General features: G+C 37.2%; 1 protein-coding gene across 12 annotated transcripts in view; it reads left to right on the plus strand.

Annotated features, from left to right (window-relative positions):
* The window catches only part of DCDC1 (doublecortin domain containing 1), a 471,890-nt gene that overhangs the window by 295,147 nt on the left and 156,268 nt on the right, over positions 1 to 20,475 (plus strand). Inside the window, exon 20 of one of the 12 annotated variants that reach the window (XM_082343687.1) lies at positions 12,057 to 18,004. The exons of the other annotated variants lie outside the window; for them this stretch is intronic. Coding sequence (XP_082199813.1) covers positions 12,057 to 12,087 — 31 coding nt within the window. The 3' untranslated portion in view covers positions 12,088 to 18,004. Of the gene's footprint in view, positions 1 to 12,056; positions 18,005 to 20,475 lie in introns of those variants that run through there. 12 annotated transcript variants of the gene reach the window in all.

Below are 20,475 nucleotides of genomic sequence, written 5' to 3' on the forward strand. Positions count from 1 at the left end.
ACACTGGGGTAGCTGAGGAACTCAAATACGGTTTCATGAGGTCATTGTTGACCTATCTCTCTAGGCTCACTCGGCAGCCATTTGTACTCTCTCCTTCTTGAGAGAATGCTGGGGGCTTGTCGTTTTCCAGGGTTCTGTTCAAGGAGGTACAGTTTCCTCCTGCTCTCAAATTTCTGAAATCTATATGGGGCTTTTGTGTTTGTCGCATGCTGGCGCTGGTGGGTCACTGTGCAGGAACCCCAGTGATAATTCATTTACATCCCTATGACTTGCCCAGACTGGAATTTTTTTTTTTTTTTTTTTTTTTTTTGGGTGGCGGAGCAGGGACGGTTGGCCACGGGGTGTGTGCTCCTCTGTACCTGGAAGGATGCAGCCAACTCTGCCCTCAGGTGGCACTCCCATTCCAGGGACCTGGGCCAAAGTCCAGGCCTAGAGGGTGGGAGTTGGACATTTGCCTGTGTTTTGCAAGTGAAATGATTCAGGAGGAAAGTCCTTCTGAGGGCAGGTGTCCTGTGATGTGTCATCCCCTTCCCCTACACTCACTGGGCTGGACAGGGCCTCTCAGAGCCCCAGGCCGGCACCCTGCCCTCCCCACTGAGTGTCGTGGACACAGGGCAAGCTCGGAGAAGAGCAGAGGCTGGCGGTCCCCTTGGTAGGGCTTCTTTTTTTTTTTTTTTTTTAACATCTTTATTGGAGTATAATTGCTTTACAATGGTGTGCAATGGTGTGTTAGTTTCTGCTTTATAACAAAGTGAATCAGCTATACGTATACATATATCCCCATATCTCCTCCCTCTTGCGTCTCCCTCCCACCCTCCCTATCCCACCCCTCTAGGTGGTCACAAAGCACCGAGCTGATCTCCCTGTGCTATGCGGCTGCTTCCCACTAGCTATCTATTTTACATTTGGTAGTGTATATATGTCCATGCCACTCTCTCACTTCGTCCCAGCTTACCCTCCCCCCTCCCCGTGTCCTTAAGTCCATTCTCTAGGTCTGCGTCTTTATTCCTGTCCTGCCCCTAGGTTCTTTAGAACCTTTTTTTTTTTATATTCCATATATATGTGTTAGCATACGGTATTGGAATTTTTTTAATTTTAATTTTTATTTATTTATCTATTTTTTTGAGGGTTGAGGGCTTTGGGTAGTTTAGAGATTTTTCTAATGTATTCTGTTATCTTCCCTGAAGCAGTGTAATCTGATGATGGAACTTTGGAGAAAAGAATATAGTATTAGGAAATGTGAGGCCAAAAAAACCCAAGACAAACAAAGCTGTTAATATCAGTTAACATACCACAATACTGTTTGAGTTGTTAGAATTAAATGTCTTTAAATTTCAGGAATGTAGTAAGCACTCAATAGGTAGAGTTGTGAAAATGTTCTGAAAACAAGTAGGGGTAGAAAAGAGTTGTTAATGGGGGTTGTATTGATTTGTGATTTTTAGTCAATAGAAATTGACTGGTAAATATATTTTGGATTTTATTTAATAAGAAATTTCCCAGGGCCCTTTTCTTAGTGAGGGTTCCTCAGGGTTTGTGTCTCAGGCTACAGCAACTTTTCCAGCCTTCTTTTTTTCTCTTAAAGCCACAGGGATTTATCTGCGTTCTCTCCACCCACACAATTTACCACAGTAGGTGTAATTTCAGTTTCTCTTCTTCTCTTTCTGTTCCTTAACAAAGTTATTTTGAGTAAAGAGTTAGTACTTAGAGCAATTACTTTCCTCCCATTTTGGAAGAAGTTGTTGGACAAAATTAGAACATGGTACCGAACTTGACATATTGACTACTTTGAACCTTAGGTTGTCTTGTTAGGTTTGTGTGCTTTCCAAATATAAGAGAATCAGTGCATTATATTATCACAGCTTTAAAAGAGGGCTTCACATTGTCTTGCTTTTATTAATGATGATTTTATGAAATAAAGAATAAAATCACTGCAAGAAATAAAGAAATAATGTGAAATGATATGAGTTGTGAAAACTGGAAAAAGAAATAGAATTTTAGAATACCAGGGAAAACATTAATGAGCATATAGTCTGAAAAAAAGAATATATAATTGAATAAAAAGATATGAAGATATAAATGTATGTACTTCTTTAGAAGTAGCCAAGGAAGTAGAGAATCAGAAGTAGCCAAATTTGGGGAAAGACACAGAGATAGGTAGCTACTGGCAGGTAACAAGTGAAAAGGAAAGATAACATTTAATTATTAATAACATATACTGACTTTGCTTAAGTGCTTTATGTGCATTATTTTCCAATAACCTGTGAGAAACTGGGTCCACTTGCCTGCATGCAGTAAAGCCAATCTACTGACACCAGGTTGTGGTGAAGGAAAATGCAGTATTTATTGCAGGGCACCAAGCAAGGAGTCCAGGGCAGCTAGTGCTCAAAACACCCAATGGGTTTCAGGAAAACATTTTTAAAGGCCAGGTGAGGGAGGGGAGTTGCAGGATATGTGATCAGCTTGTGCACAGTTCTCTGATTGGTTGATGGTGAGGTAACAGGGCTGTGTCGTATTATCAATCCTCAGGCTTCAGTAGGTCTGGGAGCTACATGCTCATGGTCATCAGGAAGTTAATTTCTTCCATTTGGTGGGGGTTTTAGCATCTGCAAAACAAAAAACAACTCAGGAAATGTGCATCAGATACTATTACCTAGGTACTTCAGAGAAGAACTGAAGCAAGAGGATGTGGGGAGAGGGGTCTGTCACAGGAAGGCCCCATAGTGTCCTGCTCCCATTACAGTATGTAAAACAGAGGTATTAATCTCTGTATTACTTTTTTTTTTTTTTTCTTTTTTTTTATTTTTCTTTTTTTTTAAACATCTTTATTGAAGTATAATTGCCTTACAATGGTGTGTTAGCTTCTGCTTTATAACAAAGTTAATCAGTTATACATATACAATATGTTCCCATATCTCTTCCCTCTTGCATCTCCCTCCCTCCCACCCTCCCCATCCCACCCCTCCAGGTGGTCACAAAGCACCGAGCTGATCTCCCTGTGCTATGCGGCTGCTTCCCACTAGCTATCTATTTTACATTTGGTAGTGTATATATGTCCATGACACTCTCTCACCCTGTCACATCTCACCCCACCCCCTCCCCATATCCTCAAGTCCATTCTCTAGTAGGTCTGTGTCTTTATTCCCGTCTTGCCACTAGGTTCTTCATGGCTTTTTTTTCCCTTAGATTCCGTATATATGTGTTAGCATACGGTATTTGTTTTTCTCTTTCTGACTTACTTTACTCTGTATGACAGACTCTAACTCCATCCACCTCATTACAAATACCTCCATTTCATTTCTTTTTATGGCTGAGTAATATTCCATTGTATATATGTGCCACATCTTCTTTATCCATTCATCTGTCGATGGACATTTAGGTTGCTTCCATGTCCTGGCTATTGTAAATAGAGCTGCAATGAACATTTTGGTACAAGACTCTTTTTGAACTATGGTTTTCTCAGGGTATATGCCCAGTAGTGGGATTGCTGGATCGTATGGTAGTTCTATTTGTAGTTTTTTAAGGAACCTCCATACTGTTCTCCATAGTGGCTGTATCAATTTACATTCCCACCAACAGTGCAAGAGAGTTCCCTTTCCTCCACACCCTCTCCAGCATTTATTGTTTCTAGATTTTTTGATGATGGCCATTCTGACCGGTGTGAGATGATATCTCATTGTAGTTTTGATTTGCATTTCTCTAATGATTAATGATGTTGAGCATTCTTTCATGTGTCTGTAGGCCATCTGTATATCTTCTTTGGAGAAATGTCTATTTAGGTCTTCTGCCCATTTTTGGATTGGGTTGTTCGTTTTTTTGTTATTGAGCTGCATGAGCTGCTTGTAAATCTTGGAGATTAATCCTTTGTCAGTTGCTTCATTTGCAAATATTTTCTCCCATTCTGATGGTTGTCTTTTGGTCTTGTTTATGGTTTCCTTTGCTGTGCAAAAGCTTTTAAGTTTCATTAGGTCCCATTTGTTTATTTGTGTTCTTATTTCCATTTCTCTGGGAGCTGGGTCAAAAAGAATCTTGCTGTGATGTATGTCATAGAGTGTTCTGCCTATGTTTTCCTCTAAGAGTTTGATAGTGTCTGGTCTTATACTTAGGTCTTTAATCCATTTTGAGTTTATTTTTGTGCATGGTGTCAGGGAGTGTTCTAATTTCATACTTTTACATGTATCTGTCCAATTTTCCCAGCACCACTTATTGAAGAGGCTGTCTTTTCTCCACTGTGTATGCTTGCCTCCTTTATCAAAGATGAGGTGACCATATGTGTGTGGGTTTATCTCTGGGCTTTCTATCCTGTTCCATTGATCTATATTTCTGTTTTTGTGCCAGTACCAAACTGTCTTGATTACTGTAGCTTTGTAATATAGTCTGAAGTCAGGGAGCCTGATTCCCCCAGCTCCATTTTTCGTTCTCAAGATTGCTTTGGCTATTCGGGGTCTTTTGTGTTTCCATACAAATTGTGAAATTTTTTGTTCTAGTTCTGTGAAAAATGCCAGTGGTAGTTTGATAGGGATTGCATTGAATCTGTAGATTGCTTTGGGTAGTAGAGTCATTTTCACAATGTTGATTCTTCCAATCCAGGAACATGGTATATCTTTCCATCTATTTGTATCATCTTTAATTTCTTTCATCAGTGTCTTATAATTTTCTGCATACAGGTCTTTTGTCTCCTTAGGTAGGTTTATTCCTAGATATTTTATTCTTTTTGTTGCAATGGTAAACGGGAGTGTTTTCTTAATTTCACTTTCAGATTTTTCGTCATTAGTGTATAGAAATGCAAGAGATTTCTGTGCATTAATTTTGTATCCTGCTACTTTACCAAATTCATTGATTAGCTCTAGGAGTTTTCTGGTAGCATCTTTAGGATTCTCTATGTATAGTATCATGTCATCTGCAAACAGTGAGAGCTTTACTTCTTCTTTTCCAATTTGGATTCCTTTTATTTCTTTGTCTTCTCTGATTGCTGTGGCTAACACTTCCAAAACTATGTTGAATAATAGTGGTGAGAGTGGGCAACCTTGTCTTGTTCCTGATCTTAGTGGAAATGGTTTCAGTTTTTCACCATTGAGGACAATGTTGGCTGTGGGTTTGTCATATATGGCCTTTATTATGTTGAGGAAAGTTCCCTCTATGCCTACTTTCTGCAGGGCTTTTATCATAAATGGGTGTTGAATTTTGTCGAAAGCTTTCTCTGCATCTATTGAGATGATCATATGGTTTTTCTCCTTCAATTTGTTAATATGGTGTATCACATTGATTGATTTGCGTATATTGAAGAATCCTTGCATTCCTGGGATAAACCCCACTTGATCATGGTGTATGATCCTTTTAATGTGCAGTTGGATTCTGTTTGCGAGTATTTTGTTGAGGATTTTTGCATCTATGTTCATCAGTGATATTGGCCTATAGTTTTCTTTCTTTGTGACATCTTTGTCTGGTTTTGGTATCAGGGTGATGGTGGCCTCGTAGAATGAGTTTGGGAGTGTTCCTCCCTCTGCAATATTTTGGAAGAGTTTGAGAAGGATAGGTGTTAGCTCTTCTCTAAATGTTTGATAGAATTCACCTGTGAAGCCGTCTGGTCCTGGGCTTTTGTTTGTTGGAAGGTTTTTAATCACAGTTTCAATTTCAGTGCTTGTGATTGGTCTGTTCATGTTTTCTATTTCTTCCTGGTTCAGTCTCGGCAGTTTGTGCATTTCTAAGAATCTGTCCATTTCTTCCAGGTTGTCCATTTTATTGACGTAGAGTTGCTTGTAGTAATCTCTCATGATCTTTTGTATTTCTGCAGTGTCAGTGGTTACTTCTCCTTTTTCATTTCTAATTCTATTGATTTGAGTCTTCTCCCTTTTTCTCTTGATGAGTCTGGCTAATGGTTTATCAATTTTGTTTATCTTCTCAAAGAACCAGCTTTTAGTTTTATTGATTTTTGCTATTGTTTCCTTCATTTCTTTTTCATTTATTTCTGACCTGATCTTTATGATTTCTTTCCTTCTGCTAGCTTTGGGGTTTTTTTGTTCTTCTTTCTCTAATTGCTTTAGGTGCAAGGTTAGGTTGTTTATTCGAGATGTTTCCTGTTTCTTGAGGTAGGCTTGTATTGCTATAAACTTCCCTCTTAGCACTGCTTTTGCTGCGTCCCATAGGTTTTGGGTCGTCGTATCTCCATTGTCATTTGTTTCTAGGTATTTTTTGATTTCCCCTTTGATTTCTTCCGTGATCACTTCGTTATTAAGTAGTATATTGTGTAGCCTCCATGTGTTTGTATTTTTTACAGATCTTTTCCTGTAATTGATATCTAGTCTCATAGCGTTGTGGTCGGAAAAGATACTTGATACGATTTCAATTTTCTTAAATTTACCAAGGCTTGATTTGTGACCCAAGATATGATCTATCCTGGAGAATGTTCCATGTGCACTTGAGAAAAATGTATATTCTGTTGTTTTTGGGTGGAATGTCCTATAAATATCAATTAAGTCCATCTTGTTTAATGTATCATTTAAAGCTTGTGTTTCCTTATTTATTTTCATTTTGGATGATCTGTCCATTGGTGAAAGTGGGGTGTTAAAGTCCCCTACTATGATTGTGTTGCTGTCAATTTCCCCTTTTATGGCTGTTAGTATTTGCCTTATGTATTGAGGTGCTCCTATGTTGGGTGCATAGATATTTACAATTGTTATACCTTCCTCTTGGATCGATCCCTTGATCATTATATAGTGTCCTTCTTTGTCTCTTATAATATTCTTTATTTTAAAGTCTATTTTGTCTGATATGAGAATTGCTACTCCAGCTTTCTTTTGATTTCCATTTGCATGGAATATCTTTTTCCATCCCCTCACTTTCAGTCTGTATGTGTCTCTAGGTCTGAAGTGGGTCTCTTGTAGACAGCATATATATGGGTCTTGTTTTTGTATCCATTCAGCCAGCCTGTGTCTTTTGGTGGGAGCATTTAATCCATTTACATTCAAGGTAATTATCGATATGTATGTTCCCATTCCCATTTTCTTAAATGTTTTGGGTTTGTTATTGTAGGTGTTTTCCTTCTCTTGTGTTTCTTGCCTAGAGAAGTTCCTTTAGCATTTGTTGTAAAGCTGGTTTGGTGGTGCTGAACTCTCTCAGCTTTTGCTTGTCTGTAAAGGTTTTAATTTCTCCATCACATCTGAATGAGATCCTTGCTGGGTAGAGTAACCTTGGTTGTAGGTTTTTCTCCTTCATCACTTTAAGTATATCCTGCCACTCCCTTCTGGCTTGCAGAGTTTCTGCTGAAAGATCAGATGTTAACCTTATGGGGATTCCCTTGTGTGTTATTTGTTGTTTTTCCCTTGCTGCTTTTAATATGTTTTCTTTATATTTAATTTTTGACAGTTTGATTAATATGTGTCTTGGCGTGTTTCTCCTTGGGTTTATCCTGTATGGGACTCTCTGTGCTTCCTGGACTTGATTAACTATTTCCTTTCCCATATTAGGGAAGTTTTCAACTATAATCTCTTCAAATATTTTCTCAGTCCCTTTCTTTTTCTCTTCTTCTTCTGGGACCCCTATAATTCGAATGTTGGTGCGTTTAATGTTGTCCCAGAGGTCTCTGAGACTGTCCTCAGTTCTTTTCATTCTTTTTTCTTTATCCTGCTCTGCAGTAGTTATTTCCACCATTTTATCTTCCAGGTCACTTATCCTTTCTTCTGCCTCAGTTATTCTGCTATTGATCCCATCTAGAGTATTTTTAATTTCATTTATTGTGTTTTTCATCGTTGCTTGGTTCGTCTTTAGTTCTTCTACGTCCTTGTTAAATGTTTCTTGCATTTTGTCTATTCTATTTCCAAGATTTTGGATCATCCTTACTATCATTATTCTGAATTCTTTTTCAGGTAGACTACCTATTTCCTCTTCATTTGTTAGGTCTGGTGTGTTTTGACCCTGCTCCTTCATCTGCTGTGTGTTTTTCTGTCGTCTCATTTTGCTTATCTTACTGTGTTTGGGGTCTCCTTTTCACAGGCTGCAGGTTCGTAGTTCCCGTTGTTTTTGGTATCTGTCCCCAGTGGGTAAGGTTGGTTCAGTGGGTTGTGTAGGCTTCCTGGTGGAGGGGACTATTGCCTGTGTTCTGGTGGATGAGGTTGAATCTTGTCTTTCTGGTGGGCACGTCCACGTCTGGTGGTGTGTTTTGGGGTGTCTGTGGCCTTATGATTTTAGGCAGCCTCCTTGCTAATGGATGGGGCTGTGTTCCTGTCTTGCTAGTTGTTTGGCATAGGGTGTCCAGCCCTGTAGCTTGCTGGTCGTTGAGTGAAGCTGGGTCTTGATGTTGAGATGGAGATCTCTGAGAGATTTTTGCCGTTTGGTATTACGTGGAGCTGGTAGGTCTCTTGTGGACCAGTGTCCTGAAGTTGGCTCTCCCACCTCAGAGGCACAGCCCTGATGCCTGGCTGGAGCACCAAGAGCCTTTCATCCACACAGCTCAGAATATAAGGGAGAAAAAAATAGAAAGATAAAAAGAGGATAAAATAAAATAAAATAAAGCTACTATAATAAAAAATAAGAAAAAAAATTATTAAGAGTAACTGTATTCAGAAAAAAAAATTTTTTTTTAATTTTTAAAAATAGATTTATTAATTTTTTATAGTAAAAAGTAAGAAAAAGATTTTTAAGAAAAAAATTTAATAAGAAAAAAATTTTTAATTTTTTAAAATAAAAAATATGAAAAAACTTATTAAAAATTTTTTTAATTTCTAAAAATAGAAAATACGGAAAAAATTATTAAAAAAGCATATATTAGGAAAAAAAAAATTTTTTTTAAGTAAAAAAAAAAAAAAAAAAAAAAATGGACGGACCTAACCCTAGGACTGATGGTGAAAGCAAAGCTATTTAAATAAAATCTCACCCAGAAGCATAAACATATACACTCACAAAAAAAGGAAAAGGGGAAATTAATATATCCTGCTCCTAAAGTCCACCTTTTGAATTTGGGATGATTCGTTGTCTATTCAGGTATTCAACAGATGCAGGCACATCAAGTTGTTTGTGGAGCTTTAATCTGCTGCTTCTGAGGCTGCTGGGGGAGATTTCCCTTTCTCTTCTTTGTTCGTACAGCTCCCAGCGTTCAGCTTTGGATTTGGACCCGCCTCTGCATGTACGTTGCCTGAGGGCGTCCGTTCCCTGCCCAGACAGAACGGGGTTAAAGGAGCAGCTGCTTGGGGGCTCTGGCTCACTCAGGCCGGGGGAGGGAGCGGTACGGAGGAGGCGGGGCGAGCCTGTGGCGTCAGAGGCGTCGTGACGTTGCAGCAGCCTGAGGCGCGCCGTGTGTTCTCCCGGGGAAGTTGTACCCGGATCACGGGAGCCTGGCAGTGGCGAGCTGCAACGGCTCCCGGGAGGGGCGGTGTGGAGAGTGACCTGGGCTCGCACACAGGCTTCTTGGTGGCGGCAGCAGCAGCCTTAGCGTTTCCTACCAGTCTCTGGGGTCTGCGCTGTTAGCCGCGGCTCGCGCCCGCCTCTGGAGTTCGTCTAGGCGGCGCTCTGAATCCCCTCTCCTTGCGCGCCGCGAAACAAAGAGGCAAGAAAAAGTCTCTTGCCTCTTCGGCGGCTGCAGACCTCCTCTCCGGCTCCCTCCCAGCTCGCCGCGGCACGCCAACCCCTTCAGGCTGTGTTCACGCCGCCAACCCCAGTCCCCTCCCTGCGATCCAACCGAAGCCCGCGCCTCAGCTCCCAGCCCCGCCTGCCCCAGCGGGTGAGCAGACAAGCCTCTCGGGCTGGTGAGCGCTGCTCGGCGCTGAGCCTCTGTGCGGGAATCTCTCCGTTTTTCCCTCTGCACCCCTGTTGCTGTGGGATCCGCGCTGATAGCCGCGCGGCTCGCACCGTCTCTGGATTTCGTTTAGGCAGCGCTCTGAATCCCCTCTCCTTGTGCACCGCGAAACAAAGAGGCAAGAAAAAGTCTCTTGCCTCTTCGGCAGCTGCAGACTTTTTCCCAGACTCCCTCCCGGCTAGCACCAAAGCCCGAGCCTCAGCTCCCAGCCCCCGCTCGCCCCAGCGAGTGAGCAGACAAGCCTCTCGGGCTGGTGAGTGCTGGTTGGCGCCGAGTCTCTGTGCGGGAGTCTCTCTGCTTTGCCCTCCGCACCCCTGTGGCTGCGCTCTCCTCCGCGGCTCCGAAGCTTCCCCCCTCTGCCACCCGCAGTCTCTGCCCGCAAAGGGGCTTCCTAGTGCCTGGAAACCTTTCCTCCTTCACGGCTCCCTCCCACTGGCGCAGGTCCTGTCCCTATTCTTTTGTCTCTGTTATTTCTTTTTCCTTTTACCCTACCCAAGTACGTGGGGATTTTCTTGCCTTTTGGGAGGTCTGACGTCTTCTGCCAGCGTTCAGTGGGTGTTCTGTAGGAGCAGTTCCACGTGTAGATGTATTTCTACTGTATCTGTGGGAAGGAAGGTGATCTCCGCGTCTTACTCTTCCGCCATCTTGCCCCTACCTCTCTCTGTATTACTGATAAGGAAATTTAGGCACAGAGAGATTAAGTTACTTGGCTAAGGCCTTCCAGCTAGTAATTTAAGGCAGGCCTATCTGCACCTTAAGTGTTATTCTTCGCCTCTATATTGTTCTGCCTGACCATTCATGTTCTTGTCTTAATGATTATTCCAGATCTTTAGCCTTTCAAATGGGGCCTATTATTTTGACTGGATATCTTAGAAAGGAATCTTTAAATAAGGTGGAACAGTTTAGAAAGGGAATGATAAAATATAAATCAATATATGCAGCTTTCAGTGATGACTAAAGAGGTAGAAAATATTAAGGGAGACTGTGAACCCCTGATTTCTTAGTGAATTCAGTAGTCTAGATTTACTGATTTAGAGGCTTGCACTTGATTGGATTTGAGATTTTTAAAATCCTCTTTCTAATAATATGAATATAAGTTGTCATGATTAACCAAGGTATTTCACACCTTGAATGGTGGTTCAGTTCAGCTTTGTATATACTAAATTTGGTGACAGGTAATAGCTGTCATTTGTTGAATACTTACCATATGCCAACTGCTATTCTAAGTACTTATTCTTGTAATGATGTGATAGATCGATTTACTTATTGTCATGATAACCTGATGGTGGAGATGCTCTTCTAATCCATAAAGATGTAGCCACTGAGGCTCAGAGTGGTTTCAAGATGTGTCCAGTCATACAGCTAGTTAGTAGGGGAGATAGGATTTGAACCCATATCCACTTGCATCTATAGACAATGCTCTTAACCACTGTTTTAGTCCTCGTTCCTAGTAGTTTTTATTGTATTAATTTCATAACAGAATGTCATCATATTGAGTAGCCATATTAAGTCATTACTAAAATTTTATGTGTATTACATCATAAAAGATTTGATTAAGCTATTGCCATTTTGATTGGTGTATTATTTTGAATTATATCCTTAAAAAAACCTACAACAATCACTGCAAACCAGGTCATCTGCAGAATCATTTCATTTAATATATTTCAAACACTTGTAGAAAGCATCTAATTGTTTATCTTTTTTTTTGTTTTTAATGTGGAGAAATTCTTTTTTCCATTGAAGAGAAAGGAAAATCTTTTAATGTGTTAGGTCTTTCATGTAGGATTCTTAGCACATGATAGGTTATAGTTTTTGTTTGCATAAAATGTTTTTGCTTCCTCTATCAGTGAGATGAAGAAATGTGGTTCTCTTCTTACTTGGATAAAGTGAGTTGTGTGTACATTTAAATCTAAGTTTGGTCCGAAAAAAAATAAATGCCATATTCTGGCATCTTTAAGTGTCTGGAATGTGTTTGTTTACATTAGTTTATCCGATGGAGCGCTTTACCCTTATTTAAATTGAATAGGGGGTGGGGAAGGACTGGGACAGCCGACAAAGCACAATGACCCTGCTTGTCACCCAGTGACCTGTGAGAAGGAAATAATGAACTGTGAGTAGCTGTCATCTTAACTGTTTCTGACAGTTTGCCTTTGGGCACATCTGTGTTAGTTGCATTGGAAAGGCCTTTGTTCTTTTCCCACTAGTGACTTTGTCGAGCGCTGAGGGGTTTGCTAGCTACTGTACTCCTAACCAGCCCCTTCCTTCCCAGGGAAGCAAGCAGCTGCCACGGATCATATTGACATTTCTCTTCATGACTCAACTTGGCATGTACTTCACTCTTTCCAAAGAGAACATATATTTAAAAGTTCTTTGATTTTTTTCATTAAAAATGTACTTTAACGTCTCATGAGTTTTGATACTAATAAAAAAGCAAGTAATAAAATATGTTTAGTAGTTTTGTAGCTTTATATAGAAAAAGGTAAAGAAAAACAGATAATTAACCAGATGGGCAGGTCACCTGAAGGAAATATATCAAAACATTAACAGTTGTTATTGAGTTTAAAATTTTTATTTATTGTTTATTTTTAAAGTTTTAATAATTGAATATTATGTTTGCAATTGTTGACAAAAATCAACATATGTTATGAAAAGCATTTTTAATGTAGATGCTTTATAGGAATACTTAGACTAAAGTAGGTAAGAATATGCCATAATTGGTGCACATATTCCACTGCTACTTTTAAGATGTTTCTAATAATTTAAACTTTAAAATATTGTAATATTTACATTTTAAAGTTAATCTAGCACATAAAATTATTATAATCATTAGGAAAAGTAATTTGATAAGAAACAGGTGTTTCTGTCCCAGGGTTTCCTAAAGTATCACTACTATCTCAATCATAACGAAAGCAGAACATTCTGAATAATGTTTATTATACCCTAAGAGAATTGTTTAAATTAAAATCAAAGCTTCATCTATAAAATGTAATTCCTGAATCAGTTTTAAAGCCTATCTACATTTTTACAACTGCTATAAAATCCATCCTTCTACTATAATTAAGTCTGGCTGCAATCGGCATGGAATAAACCCTGAGCATTTGGTACTCACTTTATTATATTTACCCTTCCAATAGAATATAAATCCATACTATACTGCATTGGTCAGTTTTTTTAAGGCTTTTTTTCCCCTTGATAGAATAGAAGAAATAAAGCTTGAAAGAAGTGACATGCTTTTTACCGCATTCAGGGTTTTTCCCTCTTAGTAACAGGTTTGAGATGTGCTAGCTAACAGAACTAGTCTTCTGCTTTTCAGAGAAAGGTAAATTAATAGTAATGAGAAATTCTTTAAGCAGACAAATAATGATCATGTCTATATAATTATAATTTGTAAAAATAATTAAAAATTGAAAGTCATATTCTGATTTTCTTGAGTAGTCAATAGCATACGATTTATTACTCTATTAAATCATTTGTGTAGTTTTGCATATAGTTGATGGTAATCTGTAACCATCTTATTTGATTAGAACATTCTTCTAATGTTGTTTATCACATATCAACACAATTTTTGTAGAGACAGTGAATGCACGAATCGCTTTTGATAATAGCAAACTCTGTCTTTTTAAGGAAAGGGGACTGTTTAAATTGCCACACTCAAATTCTTATTTCTAGAACTCTTACCAATAAAGGCAAATGTAAATATAGTAATTGCCTTTGATATTCACTAAATCCAGCTAAGCTTCCCAGGAATAAAATCTCATATTAGGTTATATTACTGTTCCTCACTGTTGAAATGCTCAGCTTTAAGCATTAGCCTTTAGCTCTTTTATACTATATATAAGAGTATGGTGCTGCATTTAAGAACATGAAATTATTGTGTGTTCCAGAGATGCAGAGGTATGCTTATAATACTTTTTTTTTAATTAGAAAAGTTAATAGCCTGATTTTGGCTGATATTGTTACCTGTTTGCATTTTGGTATATGTAAAAATTAATTCCCACATGTTCTCTGTGAATTAAAGTGAACAAATAATCTAATTGCACCTGGTTTTTTTGAAAGAAAGTCAAAATCAAGCATTCCAAAGGATTAGGTTTATATCCATAAATGTGTATTAATTCAGAAATTATCAAAGGCTTTCAAATAAGCATTTTATGATTAATTTTTGTTCTCACTGCCGTGAGGTACGCAAACCTTCAATTATGCTGCTTAATTTCCATTTAAAAAAATGTTCTACTTATCTTCTTGTTTTATTCAATATTGTCTATAAAGCTATTCAAGGTATGAATAGGAAACTCTGCTCCTACATTCTTCAAACTCATAGCCCCCAAACTAGAATGGGTCTAGTATTATCATAGTGAAACTAGTAGGTAACAAAGTTCTAAATTTGAGTAATGTGGATGGTCAAGGAGGAGACGGGTTGTGGAGGTATTATTAGCTTAAAATATATGGAATTGGATGAGAACAGAGTTCAAGCAGTCAAAGTAACCCATAGGTTAGCTTCCTAACTTGTCTGTCTCCTTCTACCCTTGTCCCCCTACAATCCATTCTCCACGTAATGGCCAGAGGGACACCTTCATATTAATAAGTCATATCATGGGAGTCCTCAGCACCAAATAGGCCAATGGCTTTTTATTTCCTTTAGAGGAGAGCAAAGTCTTTACTATATGCTACATGGTCCTACTTCACAAGGCCCATGGCATCTCCCTGAACACCATTCTCCCCTCCTTTCCTCTGCTCCAGCCAGCCTGGCTTCTTTCAGACTTGCCAAGCATGCTTACACTCTGTCACTCTCTTTCCCTGCTTTATTTTTCTTCAAGGCATTTTTACTGCCTGCCCTATACATATTTATTTACTGTCTGAGTTGTCCCATTAGAATGTAAACTCCATTTCAGCAGGAACTTTTTTTTATTCACATCTATACCTCCAGAGCCAGAACATATCTGGTACATAGTAGATAATCAATAAAAGGTTGTTGAATGGATGACTGAATGAATGCATGAATGAAGTAGTGTGATTAATGGAAATAAGTAAAGAGAGAGGGAGCTAGTCTGAGCATTCATATATACATTTTAAGACCCTCACTGTCTGCTGGATGACCATAGCCCTAGGACCTACACATGTGTCAGTCCAAAACTGAGCCTATTACAATGGTTTTTCTAACTGATTTCTACATCACTCTTTTCTTTCATCCTTTATTAATGTACAGATACTTATTGAGCATTTTCTATATTCCAAGCACTATCCTAGGCACGGGGCATACAATACTGAAAATACAGGTACACTTTCTCACCTCACAGAACTTCCCCTACAGAGTCTAACAGAGAAGAGAGATATTAAACAAATGACTACAATAAAGGGACGGTGATGAGTATATTATAGGGAGAAAGTAGTTCAGCCTGAACACTCCTCCCTGGTGATATGCTTTTGAAGTATGACTGAACATCTCACTCACAGACTCACAATTCTTCAGCCTTTACCAGTTCCCTACTAAGTTAAGCTCCCTACAGAGCATCAACTGTCAGATGCACCGCACTGTTTTCTTGTCACAGAACCTCCCTTGTATTTATCCAGGCCCAGGATGACTGTATTTGGCTCATGCTGGTTTGCTTGACCAAAATGCCCTTATCTCATTTTTCCTACCTAAAATCCTACCCTCTGCAAGGCCTATTTTCACTGATGGTTTTCAGCCTTTCTTCTTTTCTGATATATACTTTTAAGGATATAAATTTACCTCTAAGCATGGCTTTAGCTTCATTCCACCAATTTTAATGTTATATTTTTGTTATCTTTTCCATTTTGTTATAATTTTTGATCCATGAATTTTGGAAGTATATTTCTTAATGTCCAAATATATGAAACATTTCTGGTTGGTATGTGTATTATTGACTTCTAGATTAATTTCACTGTGGTTGAAGAACATTTTTGGTATGATTTCAGCTCTGACATTTGTTGAGATTTGCTTTATGGACTACCCAATATTTGGACCGTTTTTATAAGTGATCCATATGTATTTACAAAGAGTATGTATTCTGCAATTTGGGGGCACAGTGTTCTATCTATTAGGTCAAGTTTGATAAATGCGTTTTCAATTCTTGGATGTACTTACTGATATTTTAGAGAAATATGGTTAAAGTCTCCTACTATAATTGTGGATTTGTCTGTTTCTCTTTCTATTAGTTTTATGAATTTTTACTTTCTATAATTTGAGGCTATTTATTAAGTGCATGGAATTTTAGAATTGTTATATCTTTTTGATGAATTAAACCTTATGTTATTATGGAATGTTCCTCTTTATCCCTCGTAATTCCTTCTTTTTCTTAACTTAAAGTTTATTTTGGTTTTGTCTCAAATTAAATATAATGACCCCAGTTTTTTGGTCAGTGTTTGCTTGATATATTATTGTATCCTTTAATTTTCAAATTTTATCTTTATATTGAAAGCATATTGGTTTTTTATTGCAGTATAACAATCTGTGTCTTTTAATTGAAGTATTTAGTGCATTTACCTATAACATAACTACTGATATTTTGGGATTTAAATCTAACATATTACTATTTGATTTCTATGTGTTCCATCTATTCTATATTCTGTTTTCTCTTTTATTTTTGCCTTTTCTTGGATTTATTGAGTTCTTTCCTTATTTTATTCCCTTCCTCCCAATTATCTTGGTAGTTATACTTTCTTTACTATTCTTTTACTGGTTGTTCTAGAGATTATACATGTTTTCTTGACTTATCAACATCTAATATAAATTAGTGTTTTTACCACTTCTCAGACAATACAAAGACCTTAGAACTCTTTCTAAACTCCATTTATATACTTTCTGACTGGATACTGGTGTATGTTTTAATTCTGTATGTGTTTCAAACTCTATAAAAAAATCATAATTATTATTTTCTTAATCAATATTTATTTAGACTTAGCCACATTTTACTCTTCCTTTTCATCTTTATTTCTTTCTGTATCTCTGGACTTCCATCAGGAATCATTTTCCTTCTCTTTAAAGAACATCCTTTAATATCTCCTTAGGTGTGGGTCTGCTGGTCATAAATTCTTTCCATTTTTATTTGTCTTAAAATATCTGTCTGTCACTTCCATATTTTCATATTGGTGTTTTTACTGGGTGTGAAATTCTAGGTTGTCAACTTTTTTTTCCACAACACATTGAAGATATCGTTCTATTGTCTTTGGCTTCCATTTTTTTTTTTTTTTTTCCAATTGAGAAGTCATATATCAATCTCATTGCTCCTTTGAAGGCAATATGTTGTCTTCCTCTGGCTGACTTTAAGGTTTTATCTTTGTATATTTGGTTTTTGCTATGATTTTCCTTAGTAGTTTTTTGGTGTTATTCTTATTTTGTGTTTATAATACTTGGGAATTTTAGGACTCGAATCAGTGGCTTACTGTGTTTTATCAGTTGGAAAATTCTCTGCAGTTATTTCTTCAAATATTGTTTCAGCTGCATTTTTTTCTCTCTCTTCTCTGAAGGAATACTAATGACATGTATATTAGAACTTTTTAAAAAACCGTAAATCCTATGTCTCTTATGCTTCATTTTGTATTTTTCACTTTTTGTCTCCTTGTGCTTTAGTGTAGATATTTTCTTTTGACCTGTCTCTTGGTTTATTAATTCTCTCGTCAACTTTTTCTAATCTGTTGCTAAATCCATACATTGAGTTCTTAATGTCTGTTATTGTACTTTTTTAAGTTATAAATTTTCCATTTGGTTTTTATGGCTAAAATATTACCATAATTTACTCAATCATTCTGCTGTTATTGAACAATTAGGCAGTTTGCAATATTTCAAGTTTATCAATTGCCCTGTAACAGACACCTTTGATTCTTGTCCAGAATGTATTTATTCAACCTTTGAACATTCATTTAAGCACCTTTTTTTCTGCCCCCAAATTTGTTAGACACTAAGAATATAAAAATATATACAAACAGTCCATGATTTTCATGACGTATCATGAAGCATTTCCCTGCCAAGTCACTAGTGAAAATCTGACTATGGTTGTGGAAATTTTATTGATCATGAGGTTTATTGTTACTATTTTTATTTTCTATTTTATAAAGTTTATAACTTAGCTGATCAAATAAGGGGCCTGAATTTGTACTTTCTAACAGCATTTTATTTTCTTTCTGCAAACACAAGCCATCCTTAGTTTTCATGTTTCAAAATTGGACTACAGAGTTAGCTAAACTATGACATATGCTATCTTACAACTTTTTTTGTTTTTTAAAACATAAATTAAAAAATATATGTTTAGCCCAATTCCTGGCTCACAGTAAATACTCAGTAAATGGTAGCTTTTATGTTGATAATAATGTGCTATTATTAGTATTGATATTAATATTAAGTGTAAAATATCACAAGGATGCAAAGCAATTCCTGCCTTTAAAAATTCTGAAATCTTACTGGGGAGAAGCTCTGCAATGCTATATTTTCAATGTTGTTCAAAAAGTAGTTTTTGAATTCTCATTGGATGTAGAGAATTATACTATATAGTATTTGAATAAGTCTTTTAAAAAATATCCCTCAGACCTGAAGGAGTATGCATATTTTAAATATGTATATTCACAATGGAATAAATTAGTGGTGATAAACTATAGTCATGCTATAAAAATGTGTTTTTAGCTTTTGTGGACAAAAGGAATTGGGTATATCAAATTTCCTATATCACCAAGTAGGAGGAAATAAGTAAGTATGATGGCCTACTCTCAAGAAAATTGAAATGTGGTTGGAGAGACAAGGCAAAAAGATTAAAACTTTATGACTCTTATTGTTTTTTATTACTCATGTTTATCATTAAACTTTTGGAAAAAAACAAATAGAAAATAGGAAACTGAAAAATACATAATTAGGAAACTGAAAAATACATTTTTTAATGTCTTTCTTTTGTTTATATTTTGTTGTTATTGTCATAGTTACATTTACAAAAATGAGGATATGCTAATTTTTTTGTGTTTGACAATGACAATACAATAACAGACTTTAATATGTTCTGTAAACATCTTTCCACAATTAAATGTATGCCTATATTATCATTCTTTAGTGAGATCTAAATTTGTGTAACCAGTGCCAGATTATAGGACTTTAAGATGTTTCTAGGTTTTTTGCCCTTATAAACAAAACAACAGTAAACAACAGATAGAAAATTGGAACATAATGTAGTTGTTCATAATAAGAATCTCAAGTAGCACCTGACACCGGTCAGAATGGCCATCATCAAAAAATCTATAAACAATAAATGCTGGAGAGGGTGTGGAGAAAAGGGAACCCTCTTGCACTGTTGGTGGGAATGTAAATTGATACAGCCACTATGGAGAACAGTATGGAGATTCCTTAAAAAACTAAAAATAGGACTACCATATGACCCAGCAATCCCACTACTGGGCATATATCCTGAGAAAACCATAATTCAAAAGGAGTCATGTACCACAATGTTCATTGCAGCACTATTTACAATAGCCAGGACATGGAAGCAACCTAAGTGTCTATCGACAGATGAATGGATAAAGAAGATGTGGCACATACATACAATGGAATATTACTCAGCCATAAAAAGAAACAAAATTGAGTTATTTGTAGTGAGGTGGATGGACCTAGAATCTGTCATACAGAGTGAAGTAAGTCAGAAAGAGAAAAACAAATGCCGTATGCTAACACATATATATGGAATCTAAAAAAAAAAAAAGGTTCTGAAGAATCTAGGGGCCGGACAGGAATAAAGACGCAGACGTAGAGAGTGGACTTGAGGACACGGGGAGAGGGAAGGGTAAGCTGGGACGAAGTGAGAGAGTGTCACGGACATATATGCACTACCAAATGTAAAATAGATAACTAGTGGGAAGCAGCCGCATAGTACAGGGAGATCAGCTCGGTGCTTTGTGACCACCTAGAGGGGTGGGCTAGGGAAGGTGGGAGGGAAATGAAAGAGGGAGGGGATAGGTATACGTATAGCTGATTCACCTTGTTATACAGCAGACACTAACACAACAATATAAAGCAATTATACTCCAATAAAGATGTTAAAAAATAATAATAAAATTAAAAAAGAATCTCAAATAGAATTTTCTCACAGCAGTACATGAGAAGTGCCACCTCACAAATGTCGTGAGTTGAAGAAAGAGCATAGGGCCAGGTGTTTGACAGAATTATGGAAAGGAGTCCTGACTAGGAGGATAGTTGGGGTTTGTTTCGTTTGAAATTAAAGGCAAGGGACTTCATGAGGGGAAACAGTACGATTCCTTTTTACTTATGAAGTGATAGCTCCCGTAACAACGATGCGTTGAGCTTTGCTCAACAACGCAAAGCTTTTTCTTGAGAAAATTTCCATCCAGGTCTGTTGACTTGAGAGTGGGTCTTTTTATATGTAGCCCATTTTATTAGAAACCTAGGATGGTTCTAATTCCTATTTAAGTGAGCTCAAATATCTATCAGAAAGCTATCCTCATGAGGTAGTTAACAATTTTCTAGCAGGTATAAGTTCTCCCGGAGTAACCAGAAATTATTTTTCTCTTCTTGTACCCTTATTTTCACAGATATCAACATTTTTCTTTCTTAGTGAGGCCAGTGAATTCTTTAAGGTTAATAGGAATCTTAATTTGGAAAGTTTTTAGTTTTTTCCTTTTAAATGAATCTGGCTCTGCATAATTGAACTCATGTCCTTGCCACTGTGAAAACTTGA

Source organism: Balaenoptera borealis (genome assembly GCF_965194805.1).
Source record: "Balaenoptera borealis genome assembly, chromosome: 11".
NCBI classification, from domain to species: Eukaryota; Metazoa; Chordata; class Mammalia; order Artiodactyla; family Balaenopteridae; genus Balaenoptera; species Balaenoptera borealis.